Genomic DNA, 18,173 nt, shown 5'->3' with positions numbered 1-18,173 from the left:
GGTGGTCATTCCCTGACCTTTCCGCATCCTCCGTATTTGGTGGTCACGGGCTCGAACCCCGGTCTAATCAAGAAGCGTGTGCTACGCACTGCTGCTCCTGCCCACCTGGCTACGGAGACACCTTCTCTGCACAAGTCTCATTAGTTCATCTGGCATCCATCTAGGCCTAACCCTTGAACAGTACTTCTTAGTTGAAACAAAAAGCCTGGTAGCTTCCAAGATTACCTCGTTGAATGCTTCACATTTAGAATTTATAAACTGTCTGAGACCACTGTAGTCACCTTTACGAAAGCAAAAACTTGTTTCAGCAATCAACTCGCTGGCTAAAATAAAACTTTTTGTAATCTAATCTAAACCTCTGTAATTTGAATTTTATGGCCCCAAGTTCTGGAATTCTTTATAACAGTGAAAATTCTATCTTCACTCATTTTGCTAATCCCTCTCGGTGCCTTATAAACTTCAAGCAGGTCTCCTCTAAGGTGCCTAGTTGGCAAGGATGAATGGTCATCTTTTTGCTGATCTTACCATTCAAGTTGCTCATCTTTGGACCCTTTCAAGAAGCTCATTGTCTTTTTTTCAGATGAGGTCTCTGTACTTGATCACATTATTCCAAATCCTGTTTATGTTAATATACATTAAGTTATAATTAACTTAATTATTATGTATATAAATATATTAAAAATTTTTAAATCAAAAAATTCAAAATTAATTTCAAATCTGGCACACTTCATAGCATGCAAAATTTGAAACTACATATCTTGCTTCCTGCAGTGTAACAGCCATCTTCGGATAGAATATCGGGTTTCATTTTCCTGTCTTTACTATGTGAAAGCAATAAATATTTCAGACACATCTAGGCTAAGACAGTAGATATTTATTGAACCAGTAGGAGAAGGAAAACAAATAAGCTGAAACTAAACAGACACTCATCCAGTACCATGCCACTCTTCAAGCAAAAAACTAAATAGTTGTTCTTGGGTATTTACCATAAAAGATAATTTATAATAATTACCTTTTTGAATTTAGGTTTTTTAAATTTAAGAAATGATTCTGAAGTTTGTCATCATTTGCCAAACTAGCAAACAATGTTATGTAATATTCTGGTTATTGGTGAATGTTTTTTTATTATACATTTTAATATAATTAAAATGTCCATTGTTAGGTGGTATTGCAAGTCAAATTATTTAATTTTATTATAAAGCAGATACAGTGTAATGGTAACCTTTTCTTATCCCTCTCCATCCTTTCATGTCTTCTTTAGGTTCCTTCATACATTTTTGAATTTAGGTGGTGGGTGTCATTCTTCTGAAGCATTCAGGAGATTCAGGGGTCGAGATCCCACACCTGATGCTCTGCTAGAGGTATATAATCTTAAACTGTGACCTGTCAGAGATTCAGGGGTCGAGATCCCAAACCTGATGCTCTGCTAGAGGTATATAATCTTAAACTGTGACCTGTCAGTAAACCAGCATGGAGTAACAGATATGAATGGAATGATGTAAGCACATTGTGAATAAATATTTTTTCAATGGACCGTATGCATTTTATCTTAAATTTCTAACTGACTTCAGTATTATTTGTCATATTATTAACCACCACTCTTATAAATTACATACAACATAATTTTATATGCATTGAACATTTGTTTCTCAAATGGGAATGGGAGGAAAAATTATTTTTGCAACTTAAAAAAAAATATATATATATCTCATATGAATCAAGTATAAAAGCATTTTTTTTTATAATATATGCTGCCCAATTATTTTTGTCATTCATCATTGTTTGCATGATTTAGAAGAAATGGATATGTTAAATGCTAACTGATTACTAATTTTTAAAAATTTTATGTATTCTCAGTGTCATTTTTCTGCTTTTGAAATTTTATTTTCTGCAGAAACAAAATTAAATAATAATAATGATAATGCCATGATCAAAAAACATAGCTTTACTTCTTGTTGTATGTCTCTGACAAATTACAGCTGATCCACCACCACCACTTACTTCTGCAAACTACAGTCACTGGATCCTGAGCCAAAGATAAATAACGTGCCAGTTCCTCTTGCCCACATTGTCTATTTTCTTGGCCCGATACTAGATAGGAAACTGGGCTTTCAAGCACATGTGGCTTATCTTTGAACCATCTGCTTGAAGAAATTGAACATCCTCCAGTGTATATTATCCATGTCATGGGCCACTGATCGAAATACCCTCATCCATCTTTATAGAGCTCTCATCAGGTCTCACTTGGACTATGGTTCTCCAGTGTATGACTCTGCAAGTAAAAGTACTTTAGAACAATTAAACACCATCCAGCACAGTGCTCAGAGTCACTCTAGGAGTTTTCCAAACATTCCCAGTTCAGAGCCTTTACATCGAAGCCCATGAACCTCTCTTACATCTTCGCAGAAAAACATTACTTCTGCTGTATACTGCAAAAATCCAGTCTTCCCTCTCACCCTAGTTGGAGATATCTGTACAATACCAAATGGGAGTCATTTTACAATAGTAAACCAAATGAAAACCAACCTACTCCACTTAGATTTAAGGAACTGGTTCAATCATGGAATATAGAAATTAGTAATATATTTCAGGACATGACACCACCAGATCCACCTTGGACAAAATGAGGGTATGTATTGCACAAATATCGGTGCAATATATGATGACTATTTTCAACAGTGGGGAAAGAACACCTTGTCTCCTTCCAATATCACACAGTTATGTACAATTTAGTATCTTTCTAACTCAAAAGGCATGTGAAATCTGTACAGATGGATCAAAAACTGAGACCTAAGTAGGTGCTGTGGCAATCTTCTCGTCATTCACCACTTCTATCTCATTACCAGTAGAATGCAGTATCTTCACAGCTATGCTAAAAACTTAGCTCTGGATCACATTATTGAACTTTTAATTCCATCTGCTTTAATATACAGCCAAAGGCCTTGCATAACGTGAGTTCGATTAACAGGTTTTTCAGTTACTGCTATTTGAAAAAATTATACCCCTTTTCACTTTGCATGATGCAAATTTCCAGTTAATGCATTTTTTTTTTTTTTTTTTTTAATGTGATAGTTGAAAAAGATTTTAATCACACGTTAAGCTTACTGCATGTCGGACAGGAAATAAACAAACGTTTGCCTGCTGCCTGCCTCAGTGTGTTCCATCAACCATCAGAAGAAGACGTGTTACTTGTTTGTCTCCCGCTAATAAAGTCAATGCAGACTTGTATTTAAAAATTCAAATTTATTGATAAAGGTTGTTACAATAGTTGGTAAATAATCTGGAGAAGTTATCCAGGAAACAAGCTTACCAAATAAAACCAGATCCAAAGCTGTGGCTTTCCAGCTTCCAGAAAATCACATGAAGAAGTAATTCTAGGAAGGCTAAGAATTGGGCATACTCGCCTCACACAACTGTCTATTAATGAATGACAGCACTCCTCAATGCACATTATGTAATGTGCAACTGACTATTCATCATTTATTAGTGGATTGTCCTCACCTCCTCAATATCCACTCAAACAGCTTAAAATCATGTGCATTCTAAATTACTTGCAGTCATCACTAACCCTATTGCAGATTCTTGGAGATGATTCTAATAAAACAGATCTGGTTACCTTTCTAAATAACAGGAATATACCATAAAATATAACAGGTATTACAAAAAAGTTAGTATTTCCTATTAACCATTAGAAAGACACAATATCGCCCTAGCAACCTATGTGTCTTTAAATTTCATCACAACAACAACAGTATTACAGCTTGTTACACGACCTGTCAACTTCAACTGTCGACAGCACATTACTCTTTCCTCCATCAGAAGAGACAACACCATCGTCGTGCTTCCTGCTGACAAGGGACGTGGCACTGTCATATTAGACCAGTCGGAGTATCTGGAGAAAGCCCTCTTCCTCTTACAGGACTGCAATGTTAACAAGCCTATGACTGATCCACTTATCAAGGTCTTGGAATGCATTGAATCAAACTTCAAGGAACGCATGGTTCAAATCTGGGAAGATTCCTGCTTCGACTCTGTGGCTATTACATGCCACAGGCTGTCAACTTCTGCAGTTTTATGGCCTACCTAAGGTTCACAAGCCAGGCATTCCTCTCTGGCCTATTGTGTCCTGCCACAACATGCCCATATATGAGCTGTCTAAGTACATCATGCGACTCCTTACACCTCTATGGATACCCTTACACCTACAATGGATAAAAGGATGATTGAGTGGGAGAAGACAGAGGGTGGTAATCAATGGGTGCTGCTCTTCGTGGACTAATGTTATTAGTGAAGTCCCACAGGGTTTGGTGTTGGGTCCACTGTTGTTTTGTATATTTATCAATGATATTGATGAAGGTATATCAGGCTTAGTGTCGAAGATTACAGATGATACAAAGGTTGGCAGGGTTGTTAATGACAGTAATGGCAGTGTGCTACTGCAACAGGATCTAGAAAATTTGGGCAGATGGGCTAAGAAGTGAAAACTGAAGTTTAACCTTGACAAATGCAAAGTACTGCATATGGGTAGCAGTAACCCCCAGAGAAACGTACCAACTGTGTGGTACTACACTTAAGGTGTTAGAAAATGAAAAAGACCTGGGAGTAATTGTGCAGTCAGATATGAAGTTTTCTGAGCAATGCAGACAGGCTGCCAGGGCAGGTCATGGGGTTTTGTCAATGATATATAGGAATTTTGCTAGCAGGTAAAAGGAGGTGATTGTCCCTCTGTATAAGGCAATGGTTAGGCCATGCCTTGAGTACTGCGTGCAGGTCTGGAGGCCTCATTTTAGGAAGGATGTAGATTTGCTTGAACGTGTACAGAGAAGGGCAACAAGATTGGTGAGGGGAATGAAGGAATCCTCTTACCAGGAGAGGCTTAAGTTCTGCAAATTGCAGTGGTTGGAGACTAGGCACCTGCATGGTGATCTGATTGAGGTGTATAAGGCCTTGAATGGGTTAAGCATGCTGATTTCTGATGGGATCCTTCCACTTGTTCAGATTACGAACCTAATGGGGCATAAGTTCAAATTAAGAAAAGACAGATGTAGAATAGATGTGCGGAAATTTGCCCTTAGCCAGCAGGTGGATAATTTCTGGAACAAACCTCCATCTGTCGTGGAAGTGGATAGGTTAAGTAAATTTAAGGAGAAACTGGGCAGGAATTTGGAGGGAATGGTGTGTTTTTTTTTTTTTGTTTTTTTTTTTGGCTGATGCTGCATAAGCTCATACACTTTCTTTCTTGCATCACATGCCACAACTACTATTACTACCTAGGAATTTCATATTTCTAACCCTTTTTTGCACTGGTATGTTACATTAATGACTAGCATCACAAATAGAAATATAAACAAAAGATATTTATTAATAGTTACGGCAAAGCCAGAAGCACTCAATTTGCTTCAGTTTATCATTGTAAATGGAAAATAAAATGAAAAGTTCACCAGGTGCAAACTAATATTTAGTTGAACCGCCTATGGCTCTGATGACAGCAGCACACTGTCGAGGCATTGACAAGACCAATTTCTGAAGATAATCAACTGATAGTTCGTAGTTCCAAACATGAATTATGGCTTCCTGAAATTCACGAAGGGTGTTTGGTTTCTTTCTGGCAACTGCAGATTCCACACAATGCCAACAGTTCTCTATAGCATTCAGGTCCGGCCTGTATCCTGGCCAGCTATGAGTTGTAATGGATCATTCTTCCAACCATTTTTTCACCTATAACAAATGTAAACACATTACTGTCAAACCTGTAATGCAGAAATGAAGCTAAAGTAACTACAGAAGTGCCTACTTATGCATTTTGCCTGATGACAAGGAGCAGAGTCATCCTGAAAGATGGATGCAGTTACTTGGCAGGTTGAAATGGTCTCTAACGGTTGGCAGCAATTTGCCTCCAAATATAGCATTAGCATTAGCATTAGTAGAGGCATATGATGCAAGAAAGCAAGCTTATTCAGCATCAGCCAAAAAAAAAAAAAAAAAAACCCACTACTCCCATTTCACCCCTCCGTTCGTTCGAAATACCTGTCCAGCTGAGCCTTAAATTTATTTAGGCTATCAACTTCAACAACAAGCGATGGGAGTCTATTCCACAAACCAACTGCCCGCTGGCTAAAGGCAAATTTCCGCACATCTATCCGACATCCGTCCTTCCTCAATTTGAATTTATGCCCTCTCAGGTGATTATTCTGAGCAAGAGGAAGAATCCCATCGGCATTGAGCATGCTCAAGCCATTCAAAGCCTTATACACCTCTATCAGATCACCTCGCCGATGCCTAGTCTCCAGGCTCTGTAATTTGCAAAACTTAAGCCTTTCTTCGTAAGAGCAACCCTTTGTTCCATTCACTAATCTTGTTGCCCTTCTCTGTACTCGTTCGAGCAGCTCTACATCCTTCTTGAAATGAGGCCTCCAGACCTGTATACAGTACTCAAGGTGTGGCCTGACCAATGCCTTATACAAGGGAATAATCACATCCTTATCCCTGCTAGAAAAATTCCTGTATATCATTGACAAGACACCATGAGCTACTCTTGCAGCTCGTCTGCACTGCTCAGAGAACTTCATATCTGCCTGCACAATTACCCCCAGGTCCTTTTCATTCTCTACCACTGTCAGCGTAGTACCACAGAGTTGATACGTTGATCTGGGGTTACTGTTTCCCATATGTAGTACTTTACATTTGTCAATGTTAAACTTCATTTGCCACCTCTCAGCCCATCTGCTCAACCTTTCCAGATCCTGTTCCAGATCCTGTTACTATCCTGTTGCATAGTATCAGTAGTGTCCTTAACAACCCTGCCAACCTTGGTATCGTCTGCAAACTTGGACATTAAGCCTGATACACCATCATCAATATCATTTATAAATACAGAAAACAACAATGGACCCAACACTGAACCCTGAGGAACTCCACTAATAACATTAGTCCACGTTGAGCAGTGTCCATTGATTACCACTCTCTGTCTTCTGCCACTCAACCATCCCCTTATCCATAGCAGCAATTTGCCTCCAATGCCACACTTCTCCAATTTGTGCAGCAGTCTTCCATGCGCAACAGTATCAAAAGCCTTTCTAAGATCCAAATATATAATATCAAAGTTATTCCCTGCATCCAGTTCTTTTGTGACTACATCATAGTATCCAATCAAATTGGTCAGACAAGACCTGCCCTTAACAAACCCATGCTGTGTCTGAGCTATAACTGAATTCTTGTCCAGATGATCCTGCAGTGCTTCTTTAACCAGTGCCTCCATTAATTTTCCTGGAACCGAAGTTAAACTAACAGGTCTATAATTACTTGTGTCAGCCTTTGATCCTCCTTTGTGAATTGGGGTTACATTTGCACATCTCCAGTCCATGGGTACCTCCCCTGAGTCCAAAGAAGCTCTCATAATTATGGCTAGGGGTTTGCTTACTTCCTTTGCTGCCTCCTTTAATATAACTGGATAGATCCCATCCACCCCTGGTGCCTTTTTTATGTTTATCCTCAGCAATTTCTCCTCCACTTTCCTCTCAGTTATTAGAAAATAATCTAGCTCACTGCCAATGTTTACTTCACCTACGACATTCCCCTTCCTGAATAACTCCTCATGTGTGAATGTAGATGCAAAATACTCATTTAGATTGTTAGCCACCTGAGCAGGATCCTGAACTGTTGAACCATCAACATCCAGTGGACCAATCTGATTCATCCCTTTCCTTCTTGAGTTTAAATAGGTAAAGAACTCTTTTCTGTTTTTCTTTGCGTCCTTTGCCAAGGATTTCTCATAATCTGCCTTTGCCTGCCTAATCTCCTTTGTGACTTGGTTACAGACCAACTTATATCTATCATAGGCTTCCATGTCACCCATTAATTTGTATGTATCCCATGCATTTTTCTTCTCTGCCATATGTCTCATTAGTTCATCTGACAACCATTTAGGCCTGAACCTTGAACAATATTTCTTGGTTGGTATGTAAAGCCTGGTAGCTTCCAAGATTAGTTCCTTGAATGCTTCCCATTTTGAATTTGCTGTTGGTAACATCATCAGTTGGTCCCACTGTATAGAATTTAAATACTGTCTCAGACCATCATAGTCGCCTTTACGAAAGCAAAAACCCTTCCCTTTGCCTCTGATGGTAGTTACCTCCTTGAGTAAATCCCACTTCAGCACACTGTGATCACTGCCACCCAGTGGTTCCTTTATCTGCAGATTCCTAATGCATGAAGAATCACTAGTGATAATCAGATCAAGAGTATTACTCCCTCTAGTTGCCTCCCGAACATGCTGGTGTAGAAAACAATCATCCAATAAATCCACAAAAGCCCTGCTAGTGTGTGAGTGACCAACCCACAAATTCCAGTCAATATCTGGGAAATTAAAATCCCCCATTATAAGACTCTCTGATTTACTGGCCCATTCTATTTCCCTGTACAGTATCTTATTATACTCATCAGAGTCATTAGGCCTATAGCACACTCCTACTCTCAATTTTGATTTACCTATGCTTATGTCACACCAAACTGACTCGACACTGCCCTGTCCATCAATGTCGACTGGCTTCACTTCCTTGGATTTTATGTGTTTTTTAACTAATAGCATAACCCCTCCTCCCCTCCTGTCATGTCTATCCTTTCTATACACATTGTACTCCCCAAATTCCAGTTCTGCATTCCTTATATCTGTGTGACACCACGTCTCTGATATCCCAACAATATCTGCCTTTGATGTTTTGAGCAATACCTCAAATTCATCAAATTTATTTACTAAACTCCTAGCATTGGTGTACACGCAAGTATACCTGCACTTGTTTCTATTCTTAGCTACCCTAACACAACCCATGTGTTTACTTGTATCACAATGACTTCCAGCAGTCTCTGAAATATCCTGCATCTTGTTTTTCAGGCTTCTGCTCATTCCAATAGAAGCAGTGCAAGAATCTCTTTCACCTCTGCCAGTGGCTACTGTTAATCCATTAGTCTTTGTCTCCCCCCAAGCTAGCAGTTTTCCGACCCACCTAACACTGCCTCGATGGACCCATATAGCCAGGTATCCATTGGCATTTACAGAACCTTTTATAAACTGCAGGTGACCTACTCCATGATACGAAATGCACACCCATATCATTTGGCTAGTAGGGAATTTCACTGTAGAAACCATACAGTCTGGATGATATTCTTCACAACGGCATTTATCTCCCATCAGAGCCATGCAGGTTGAATTTCTTCTTATCCGAGAAAATAACTGACTTCCACTGCCTGTTTGACATGGTCCTTACACCAAATTAATTGGGCCTTTTTCATTTTGTGTGTGAGGAGTGGTTTCTTCTTAGGACAACAGGCTACAAGATCATTTTTGAAGAGGCATTTTCTGACTGTTACTTCACTTGCTACCACTTCTATATGTTCTTCCCATTCTATTTTCAGCTCAGACGATGAAGCTTTATGGTTTTTAAGGTATAAGCGTTTCAAAACACTGTCCTGTTTTGGCATAGAGACTAATTTGTGTCCCGTCCTTTTTTTCCTATCAGCAGAACCAGTATTCTTGAGTTTGGAAAGACATCTACTCACTGTCAACTGATTACAAGACACACTATAAGCAATATGATGGGAAGAACATCCTTCCTCGTGTAAAACAGCAATAGTACTCTTTCTTCGTGGCATCAACTGCACGTAACTCACCATTCTGACAAGCGAGGAATGACTGCAACTCTTGCAGAGTGTGGTTATGTAGCTGAAAGTAACCGCTGATGCAATATTACGTTATTGCCTACGCGTGTCAATTTTATCTGATGCAATCAGTAAGAAATATTGCCATACAAATACATCATTCGGATGACAATTACAATTTTAAGGGGTGATGCACTTTCTTTGAACACCAATGTGTGTATATATATATAACCAACAATAGTTTTAGCATTAGTAAAGACACATGATGCAAGAAAGCAAGTTTATATAGGATCAGCCAAAAAAAAAAAACACACACCCTTCTCATTTCACCCATCCACTCACTCCAAATGGTTGTCTAATCTAATTCTTCCTTGAATCTATTTAAGTTATTAACTTCTACAACGACAGATGGAAGTTTGTTCCAGCAATCAACCAGGTGCCTCCGTAGCCAGGTGGGAAGGAGCAACAGTGCATAGCACACTCTTCTTGATTAGACCAGGGTTCGAGCCCGTCACCACCAAATACGGAGGATGCGGAAAGGTCAGGGAATGACCACCGCATATCCTGGAGCAATATGGCCTTAGTTGCTAATGCTCCTAAAATCCAAATAACAAACAACAGCAATCAACCACCAGCTGGCTATAGGCAAACTTCCACACATGTATCCTACAACTGTCTTTCCTCAATTTCAATTTATGCCCTCCGAGGCAATTATTCTGAGCAAGAGGAAGAATCCCATCAGCATTTAGCATGCTCAAACCATTCAAGGCTTTATACACCTCAATCAGATCACCTCGCACCTGCGAGGTGATCTGATTGATCTGACTGACTGAATTTGCAAAACTTAAGCCTTGCTTCATAAGAGCAACCCTTTGTTCCATTCACAAATCTCGTTGCCCTTCTCTGCACTGGATCCAGCAACTCTACATCCTTCCTAAAATGTGGCCTCCAGACCTATATACAGCATTTAAGGTGTGGCCTGACCACTGCCTTATACAAAGGGATAATCACCTCCTTATCCACTGACCGGACTAGCCGGGAGGGAAAAATGCCTGCCTGGCAACCCAAAGGTCGCGGGTTTGAATCCTGCCTCAGACCTGGGTCAGAGTAGAAAAACGCAAAAAAAAACCCTCCTGATCCCTACTAGAAAAATTCCAGTGTATTAGTGATAAGACACCATGAGCTACTCTTGCAGACCATCTTCACTGCTCAGAAAACTTCATATCTGTCTGCACAATTACCCCCAGGTCCTTTTCATTCTCTACCACTGTCAGTGTAGTACCACACAGTTGATATGTTACTCTGAGGTTACTACTTCCCATATGTAAATGGGTTACTACTTCCCATTTGATTGAGGTGTTTAAGGCTCTGAGAGGCATCAGTAAAATGAATGAGGACGAAATTTTCAAGATTATAAATGATGCTAGAACTAAGGGACATAAATTTAAGTTAATGTTTAGATTGGACTGCAGGAAGTTTTATTTTAGCCAGTGAGTTATAAATTACTGGAATAAGTTGCCTTCATGGGTGGTAGAGGCCAACACTTTGGGGAAATTCAAAGGTCATCTGGATAGTACTTTCGGGTAAGGGAAACACATAGGATGATAGGTTTAATTTCCTTTTTTTTTATTAATTATTATTTTTTTTTTTTGTTTTTATCATTGTTATGTTCATTTTTTTTTTTTTTTTTTTTTTTTGGCTGGTGCAGCATAAGCCATAGGCTTTCGTGCACCATGCGGCCATTACTAATACTAAATGTAGTACTTTACATATGTCAATGTTAAACTTCAGTTGCCACATCTTAACCCATCTCCTCAACTTTTCTAGATCCTGTTGCAGCAGCGTACTGACATTAGGCCTAAAAAAACATCATCAATATCATAAATAAATATATAAAACAATAATGGACCCAAAAATGAACCATGAGGGACTCCACTAATAACATTAGTTCACCAAGAAGTGTCCATTGATTACCACTCCTTGTCTTCTCCAACTCAAGCATAGCAGGAATTTGCTATGCTCACTGCTCCAATTTGTGCAGCAGTCTTCCATGTGCAACAGTATCAAAAGCCTTTCTAAGATCCAAATATATAATATCAAAGTTATTTCCTACATCCAGTTCCTTTTTGACCACATCATAGTATCTAATCAAATTGGTCAGACAAGACTTCCCCTTAACAAAACCATGCTGTGTCCGAGCTATAACAAGTCTTGTCTAGATGATCCTGCAGTACTTCTTTAACAAGTGCCTCCATTAATTTTCTTGGAACAGAAGTTAAACTAACAGGTCTGTCACCCTTTGATCCTCCTTTGTGAATTGGGGTCATATTTGCATATCTCCAGGCCATGGGGTACCTCCTCTGAGTCCAAGGAAGCTATAATAATTATGGCTAAGGGTTTGCTTACTTCCTTTGCTGCCTCCTTTAATATAACTGGATAGATCCCATCCACCCCAGGTGCCTTTCTTATGTTTATCTTCAACGTTTTCTCCTCCACTTTGTTCTCAGTTATTACAAAATCATCTAGGTCACTGCAGGAGTTTAATTCACCTCTGGTGTTACCCTCCCTGAATAACTGCTTGTGTGTGAATGTAGATATAAAATATTCATTTAGTTTGTTAGCTACCTGAGCAGGATCATCAAAAGTTTAACCATAGATATCCACTGGACCAATCTGATTCATCCCCTTCTAGAGTTTACATAAATAAAGAACTCTTTGCTGTTTTTCTTTGCATCCTTTGCGAAAGATTTCTCATAATCTGCCTTTGCCTGCCTAACCTCCTTTGTGACTTGGTTACAGAGCAGCTTATATCTATCATAGACTTCCGTGTCACCCATTAATTTGTATATATCCCATGCATTTTTATTCTCTACCACATGTCTCATTAGTTCATCTGACATCCATTTAGGCCTAAACCTTGAACAGTATTTCTTGGTTAGTATGAAAAGCCTAGTAGCTTCCAAGATTAATTCTTGGAATTTCCTATTGGTAACATCATCAGTTGGTCCAACCGTATAGAATTTAAATACTATCTCAGACCTCCGTAGTCGCCTTTATGAAAGCAAAAACCCTTCCCTTTACCTCTGATGGTAGTTACCTCTTTGAATAAATCCTACTTCAGCACACTGTGATCACTGCCACCCAGTGGTTCCTTTATCTGCAGATTCTTAATGCATGAAGAAACACTAATGATAATCAGATCAAGAGTATTACTCCTTCTAGTTGCCCTCCCAAAAATGCTGCTGTAGAAAACAGTCATCCAATAAATCCACAAAAGCCTTGCTAGTGTGTGTGTGTGTGTGTGTGACCAACCCACAAATTGCAGTCAATATATGGGAAACTAAAATCCCCCGTTATAAGACTCTCTGATTTAGTGGCCCATTCCATTTCCCTCTACAGTTGTTTATTATACTCAGAGTCATTAGACCTATAACACACTCTTACTTTCACTTTTGAATTCCCAGTACTTATGCCACAACAAACTGACTCGACACTGCACTGTCCAGCCATGTCGACTGGCTGTGTTTCTTAATTAATAGCATAACCCCTCCTCCCTTCCTATCCTTTCTGTACACATTGTACTCCCCAAATTTCACTTCTGCATTCCTTACATCTGTGTGACACGACTCTGATATCCCAACAATATCTGCCTTTGATGTTTTGACCAACACTTCAAATTCATCAAATTTATTTACCAACTCTAGCATTGGTGTACAAGCAAGTATACATGCACCTGTTCCTATTCTTAGCTACCCTAACACAGCCCATGTGTTTACTTGTGCCACAATGACTTCCAGCAGCCAATCACTTTTGCCAGTGGCTATTGTTAATCTATTAGTCCATGTATCCCCCACAAGTTAGCAGTTTCCGACCCACCTCTAACAGTGCCTTGATAGCATCAGCAAATATTCTTGCACTATTTCTATTTAATTGTAGCCATCCTTGTAGAAGCAATCTCTCCTGTTAACAAGCACAGAGCAGGCTGAGAAAAATTCTACTTCTTGAGCCTTGCACAATCTCTCCAGGGCGAAATTGATCAACAAGGCTCTCATTAGCATTAGTAAAGGCATACAATGCAAGAAACTTATGCAGCGTATGACCATTGCCTTGTATAATGTGCGATATCAGCCAAAACTAAAAAAAAAAAAAAAAAAAAAAAAAAAGTTCCAATTTCACCCCTCCATTTGTTCTAAATGCCTGTCCAGCTCAGCCTTAAATTTATTTACGTTATTAGCTTCCACAACAAAAGATGGAGGCCTCTTCTACCAATCAACTACCCGCTGGCTAAAGGCAAATTTCCGCACATCTATTCTACAACTATCTTTCCTCGATTTGAAACTGTGCCCCTCAGGTTCTTAGTCTGAACAAGAGGAAGAATCCCATCAGCATTCTGCTTGCTCAACCTATTCAAGGTCTTATACACCTCAATCAGATCACCCCGCAGGTGCCTACTCTCCAGTCGCTGCAATTTGCAGAAGTTGAGCCTTTCTTGGTAAGAGCACCCCTTTGTTCCCCTCACCAATCTTGTTGCCGTTCTTTGTATTCATTCTAGCAACTCTACATCCTTCCTAAAATGAGGTCTCCAAACTTGTACACAGTACTTTAGGTGTGGCCTGACCATTGCCTTGTATAATGCAATAATTACCTCCCTGTCCCTGCTAGCAAAATTCCTATATATATCATTGACAAGACTCCATGACCTGCCCTGGCAGCCCCTCTGGACTGCTCAGCGAACTTCATATTTGACTGCACAGTTACCCCCAGGTCTTTTTCACTTTCCACTGAGTGTAGTACCACAGAGTTGGTACATTTATCTTCAGTTATCGCTACCCATAGGCAGTACTTTGCATTTGTCAATGTTAAACTTCAGTTGCCACTTCTTAGCCCACTTTCCCAACTTATCTAGATCCAGTTGGAGTAGCATACTGTCTTTAGTGTCGTTATCAACTCTGCCACCTTGGACATTAAACCCGATATACCTTCATCAATATTATTGATAAATATACAAAACAACAATGGACCCAACACCGAACCCTGGGGAACTCCACTAACAACATTTGATTATATGATATCAAAATTATTTTTAGCATTCCGTTCCTTTGTGACCACATCATAGTATCCAATCAGATTGGTCAGACAAACTATTAACTATTTCAGCTTAAAAAAGAACCTCAATTGTGGACTTCTAGTTTCAGGAAAAGCAGGCGAGAAGAAGTAATTTTGGCAAGACTCCGTATTGGTCACTCTTATACATCTCAGCTGTTCTTGCTTATGGGAGAAAACCCACCTCAATGTCCCTTCTGTCAGAATGCCCTAAATACTCAAGTAAACGGAAATCCAGTTTTTATTCTCTATTCAATTTGTAGGAACCTTTAACTTTACTACTCATATTTATGAGTAGTAAAGTTAAAGGCAATAATGCAAATTTTGAAGCTGTTTAGATACTTGAAAAGCATAAATATGTATAGTTTAGTTTTGTGGTATCGCTAACTTGGATGACCTTGTTGCAAATATCTATGCCAGCTAATATGTCGTACCACACAGCTGACATTAACGCACTGGGAAAATATGTCACATATAATAAAACTCCATGTACTTCATTTCTTGTTTTGGCCGTCAAATTTAATTCTAGAAGGTCTTCCAGTGCTAATTTAATGCCAGGCAAATGAGCTGCAAAAAGCTTTACACATTCAACACGATCTGACCACCTTGTTTCAGACATACCATGAAGAGAACAACCAATACGGTTTTGTAGTAATTCCCACCACTTAGAACTGGAACTGAACAGGTGGTACACAGTTTGAATTGTTCCGAAAAAAGGTTAATGCTTCAGGTATGCAATCAGCAGCATCATTTCCACATAAGTTGAGTGTGTGACAACCGCAAGGTTGAAAAAATTGCTGTTGAGCATTGTTCTTGTATTTTTGCTTGTGCACCGTTGTATTTTCCAGCCATATTTGCCCTATTATCGTAGGCTTGAGCTCTACAGTCACTGAGAGGAATAGCATATTCTTTCAACGTACCAGTTATCAACTGAGCAATTTCTTCCCCTCTTTTGTTGCTCAAGTTTGAGAAAGATTTCTCAAACTTGAAAAATCTTTCTTGACTCTCATACTGCATCTCTTTTAAAAGTACGTATTTCAAAAGAAATGTTGTTTGTTCAATATGGGTGGAATCTAGTGTGGCATCTACTATTACTGCAAAGTACTTTGCAGATTGCCTCTCCAGCAAAAGGTGGTGTTTCGCAAGATTTGAGCATTCTGCAATAAATTCATTTTGTGAGTCAGGGGACAGATAATGAACTTGAAGCCACTCACTCCTTTTCTGTAACTCCTCTACACTTAGCACATGTTCCTGAAGGATGGGGTCCCACCTGGAGAGCAGTTCCATGAGTCCTAAAAAGTGTCCATTTGTTTGAATCACTAATTCGATGGGATGAACCAGTAAACGCCAGACCACATTCTCCCAAGAAGAGTACATCAATGATGCATTTTAAAAGATTGTATCACATCACAGCTTCAGTTTTGAGTGACGCTTCTAAGATGGTGTCAACTCTTGTCCCTGACATCAGGTGCCTTTCTAGTTCTCGCCAAGCTAGGTAACATTCTCTGTGACTATTGCCTTTTTCATATTTTGGGATCCTGTAGGAAAGTTTCCCCCACTTCCCGTTAGAATCCCAGCCTTCAGCAGATACAGTGCAGATTTAGACGCAGAAATGCTAGTCTTGAGACTATTGACTATCTTGTGTCAAAATAATCGACATGAAAAGCAATATAAAGCTTGTTTCTGTTGACTTCAGACAAGCCAGTCTCTTACATGTAGTGCTTTGAAATTTCAGTATGCTTTTTGGGAAAACTTGATCGCAGGTGTATTTTGGGAATGTTTTAGGCAGAGGGATGTGACCATTTGTAACATACTTTTCTATTTCCTTTTGAGATGGAAACTCGGTTGTGATACTTATTATTATTAGCATTAGCCATATGCTGTACCAGCCAAAAAAAAAAAAAAAATTTCTGAATTACCCTGAGAGAGAGAGAGAAGTAGAAGGGAATCACCAAGAAAGAGAAGAATGATGATATCCAGCTCAGGACCCTGGGTGTGCCAGGCCCATACTCAACAGATGTGAACCCCTGAGGCTATACGTCCAATGTATGATTACTCCTCTCGTTTTCCAAATTCACTTTCACATGCGCCCGTATGTCTGTTTCTTTCTGTTTTCCATTTTCATTTTCTGCATCTGCATCTTCATCAAAATCCTGTACATGATTACCCAAATCAACTGCTCCTTGTTTTGGGGATGAGGTTTCCAACAGTTTCTTCTTGCTTCAATTCTATAGGTGAGTTCAATGAAAAATATTTCGAAGCCGCACTTAATCCAAATTGAAAGAGCATTTGTTAAACCCTTTTTCATTTTCCTCTCGTTCTTTCTTGTCTTTTCTTGGCCCCTGATTTGTGAGAATACATTTTGGAGAGATGATTTGTAATTTTATATCTGAAAAAAGGGGGGGAAAAAAGAAGACATAGTAGTAGTAGTACTGCAATAATTAACGTGACGTACATGTTCATTTAAGAGAACATGCTACTATAGCTAAGTTCAAGCAATGTCAACATCCAGCAGCCAATGATAAAGGCCATTATGATTTTTAATATTGTATATTAATATACATTTTACTTTTTCGTGATTCACATACAAATTGCATACCTACTTAAATTTCTTTGTAGCATAAAATCATTGGCTTATCAGAACGTACAATATGTGAGGCCTGATCTTTTGAATATGCTTAGCCAAGCTGGCCATCATAGTTATCATCATTAGGCTATAAACGTTCTATAGATAACCTATGAACTGTGTTGCAATAATGTGTAATATAGGTTACAGTAAATACTTTGGCTCTCGGACCCCCTTTTTGACCCCAGACACGATGTACTCCCTGGATCCCCCCCCCCCCCCCCATCACTATTACTTTAAGGCAGTGGTTTTCAACCAGGGTGCCGCAACAACATTCTTGGGGGTGCCATGTAATATGAGTTTAAGTTACTTAAAGTTATTATTATTATTATTTTTTTTTTTTGAAATTTATATATTTATTTCATTATAAAAAGGGTGCAATATAAAGGATACAGTACAATAGCCATTGTTGTTGTTGGTATTGAGCTTAACGACACAAGGGCTACTGAGGCCAAATTGTGTCTTTTCATTGTTTATTTACAGGCAACATATAGCCATGTATGTTAAATTATATGCTTCCTGTACAGGTCAATAGATTTTAGGTATATCAAAAGTTCTATGTTTGCATCATTTCCTATGAAGTGAGGTAAATCATGAGAGAGATTGAAAAGTGTTAGAGCAGATGGTTGAATGTAAGGGACAATCAACCAGAAAATGATGGAAATTGATCTTGTCAATGCCTCGACGGTGTGCTGCTGTCATCAGGGCCAGAGGTGGTTCAATTAAATATTAGTTTGCATCTGGTGAACTTTTCATTTTGTTTTCCATTTAAAATGATAAACTGAAGCAA

General features: G+C 39.1%; 2 protein-coding genes across 2 annotated transcripts in view; one reads left to right on the top strand and one right to left on the bottom strand.

The window, feature by feature from the left end:
• LOC150083053 (uncharacterized) overlaps window positions 1-1,493 on the top strand; it is a 261,326-nt gene extending 259,833 nt beyond the window's left edge. Inside the window, exons 18-19 of the mRNA XM_090378376.1 lie at window positions 1,262-1,383; window positions 1,455-1,493. Of these exons, the coding sequence (XP_090234502.1) occupies window positions 1,262-1,382 (121 nt within the window). The 3' untranslated portion in view covers window position 1,383; window positions 1,455-1,493. The remainder of the gene's footprint in view (window positions 1-1,261; window positions 1,384-1,454) is intronic.
• Window positions 1,494-15,504: 14,011 nt separating this feature from the next.
• LOC150083052 (uncharacterized) lies at window positions 15,505-16,044 on the bottom strand. Its single transcript, XM_090378375.1, has one exon. The coding sequence runs from the start codon at window positions 16,042-16,044 to the stop codon at window positions 15,505-15,507; it is 540 nt and encodes a 179-aa protein (XP_090234501.1).
• Between the last annotated feature and the right edge of the window lie 2,129 nt (window positions 16,045-18,173).

The sequence above is a fragment of the Mastigoproctus giganteus genome, chromosome 7 (genome assembly GCF_048544385.1).
Source record: "Mastigoproctus giganteus isolate SK-2022 chromosome 7, ASM4854438v1, whole genome shotgun sequence".
NCBI classification, from domain to species: domain Eukaryota; kingdom Metazoa; phylum Arthropoda; class Arachnida; order Uropygi; family Thelyphonidae; genus Mastigoproctus; species Mastigoproctus giganteus.
Note: the sequence above shows the minus strand (reverse complement) of the source record. Positions and strands in the feature narration are given on the sequence as shown.

What these genes read in the sequence shown, in the direction of transcription:
- LOC150083052 (XM_090378375.1), bottom strand. Translation starts at nt 16,044, where the DNA reads ATGGAACTGCTCTCCAGGTGGGACCCCATCCTTCAGGAACATGTGCTA.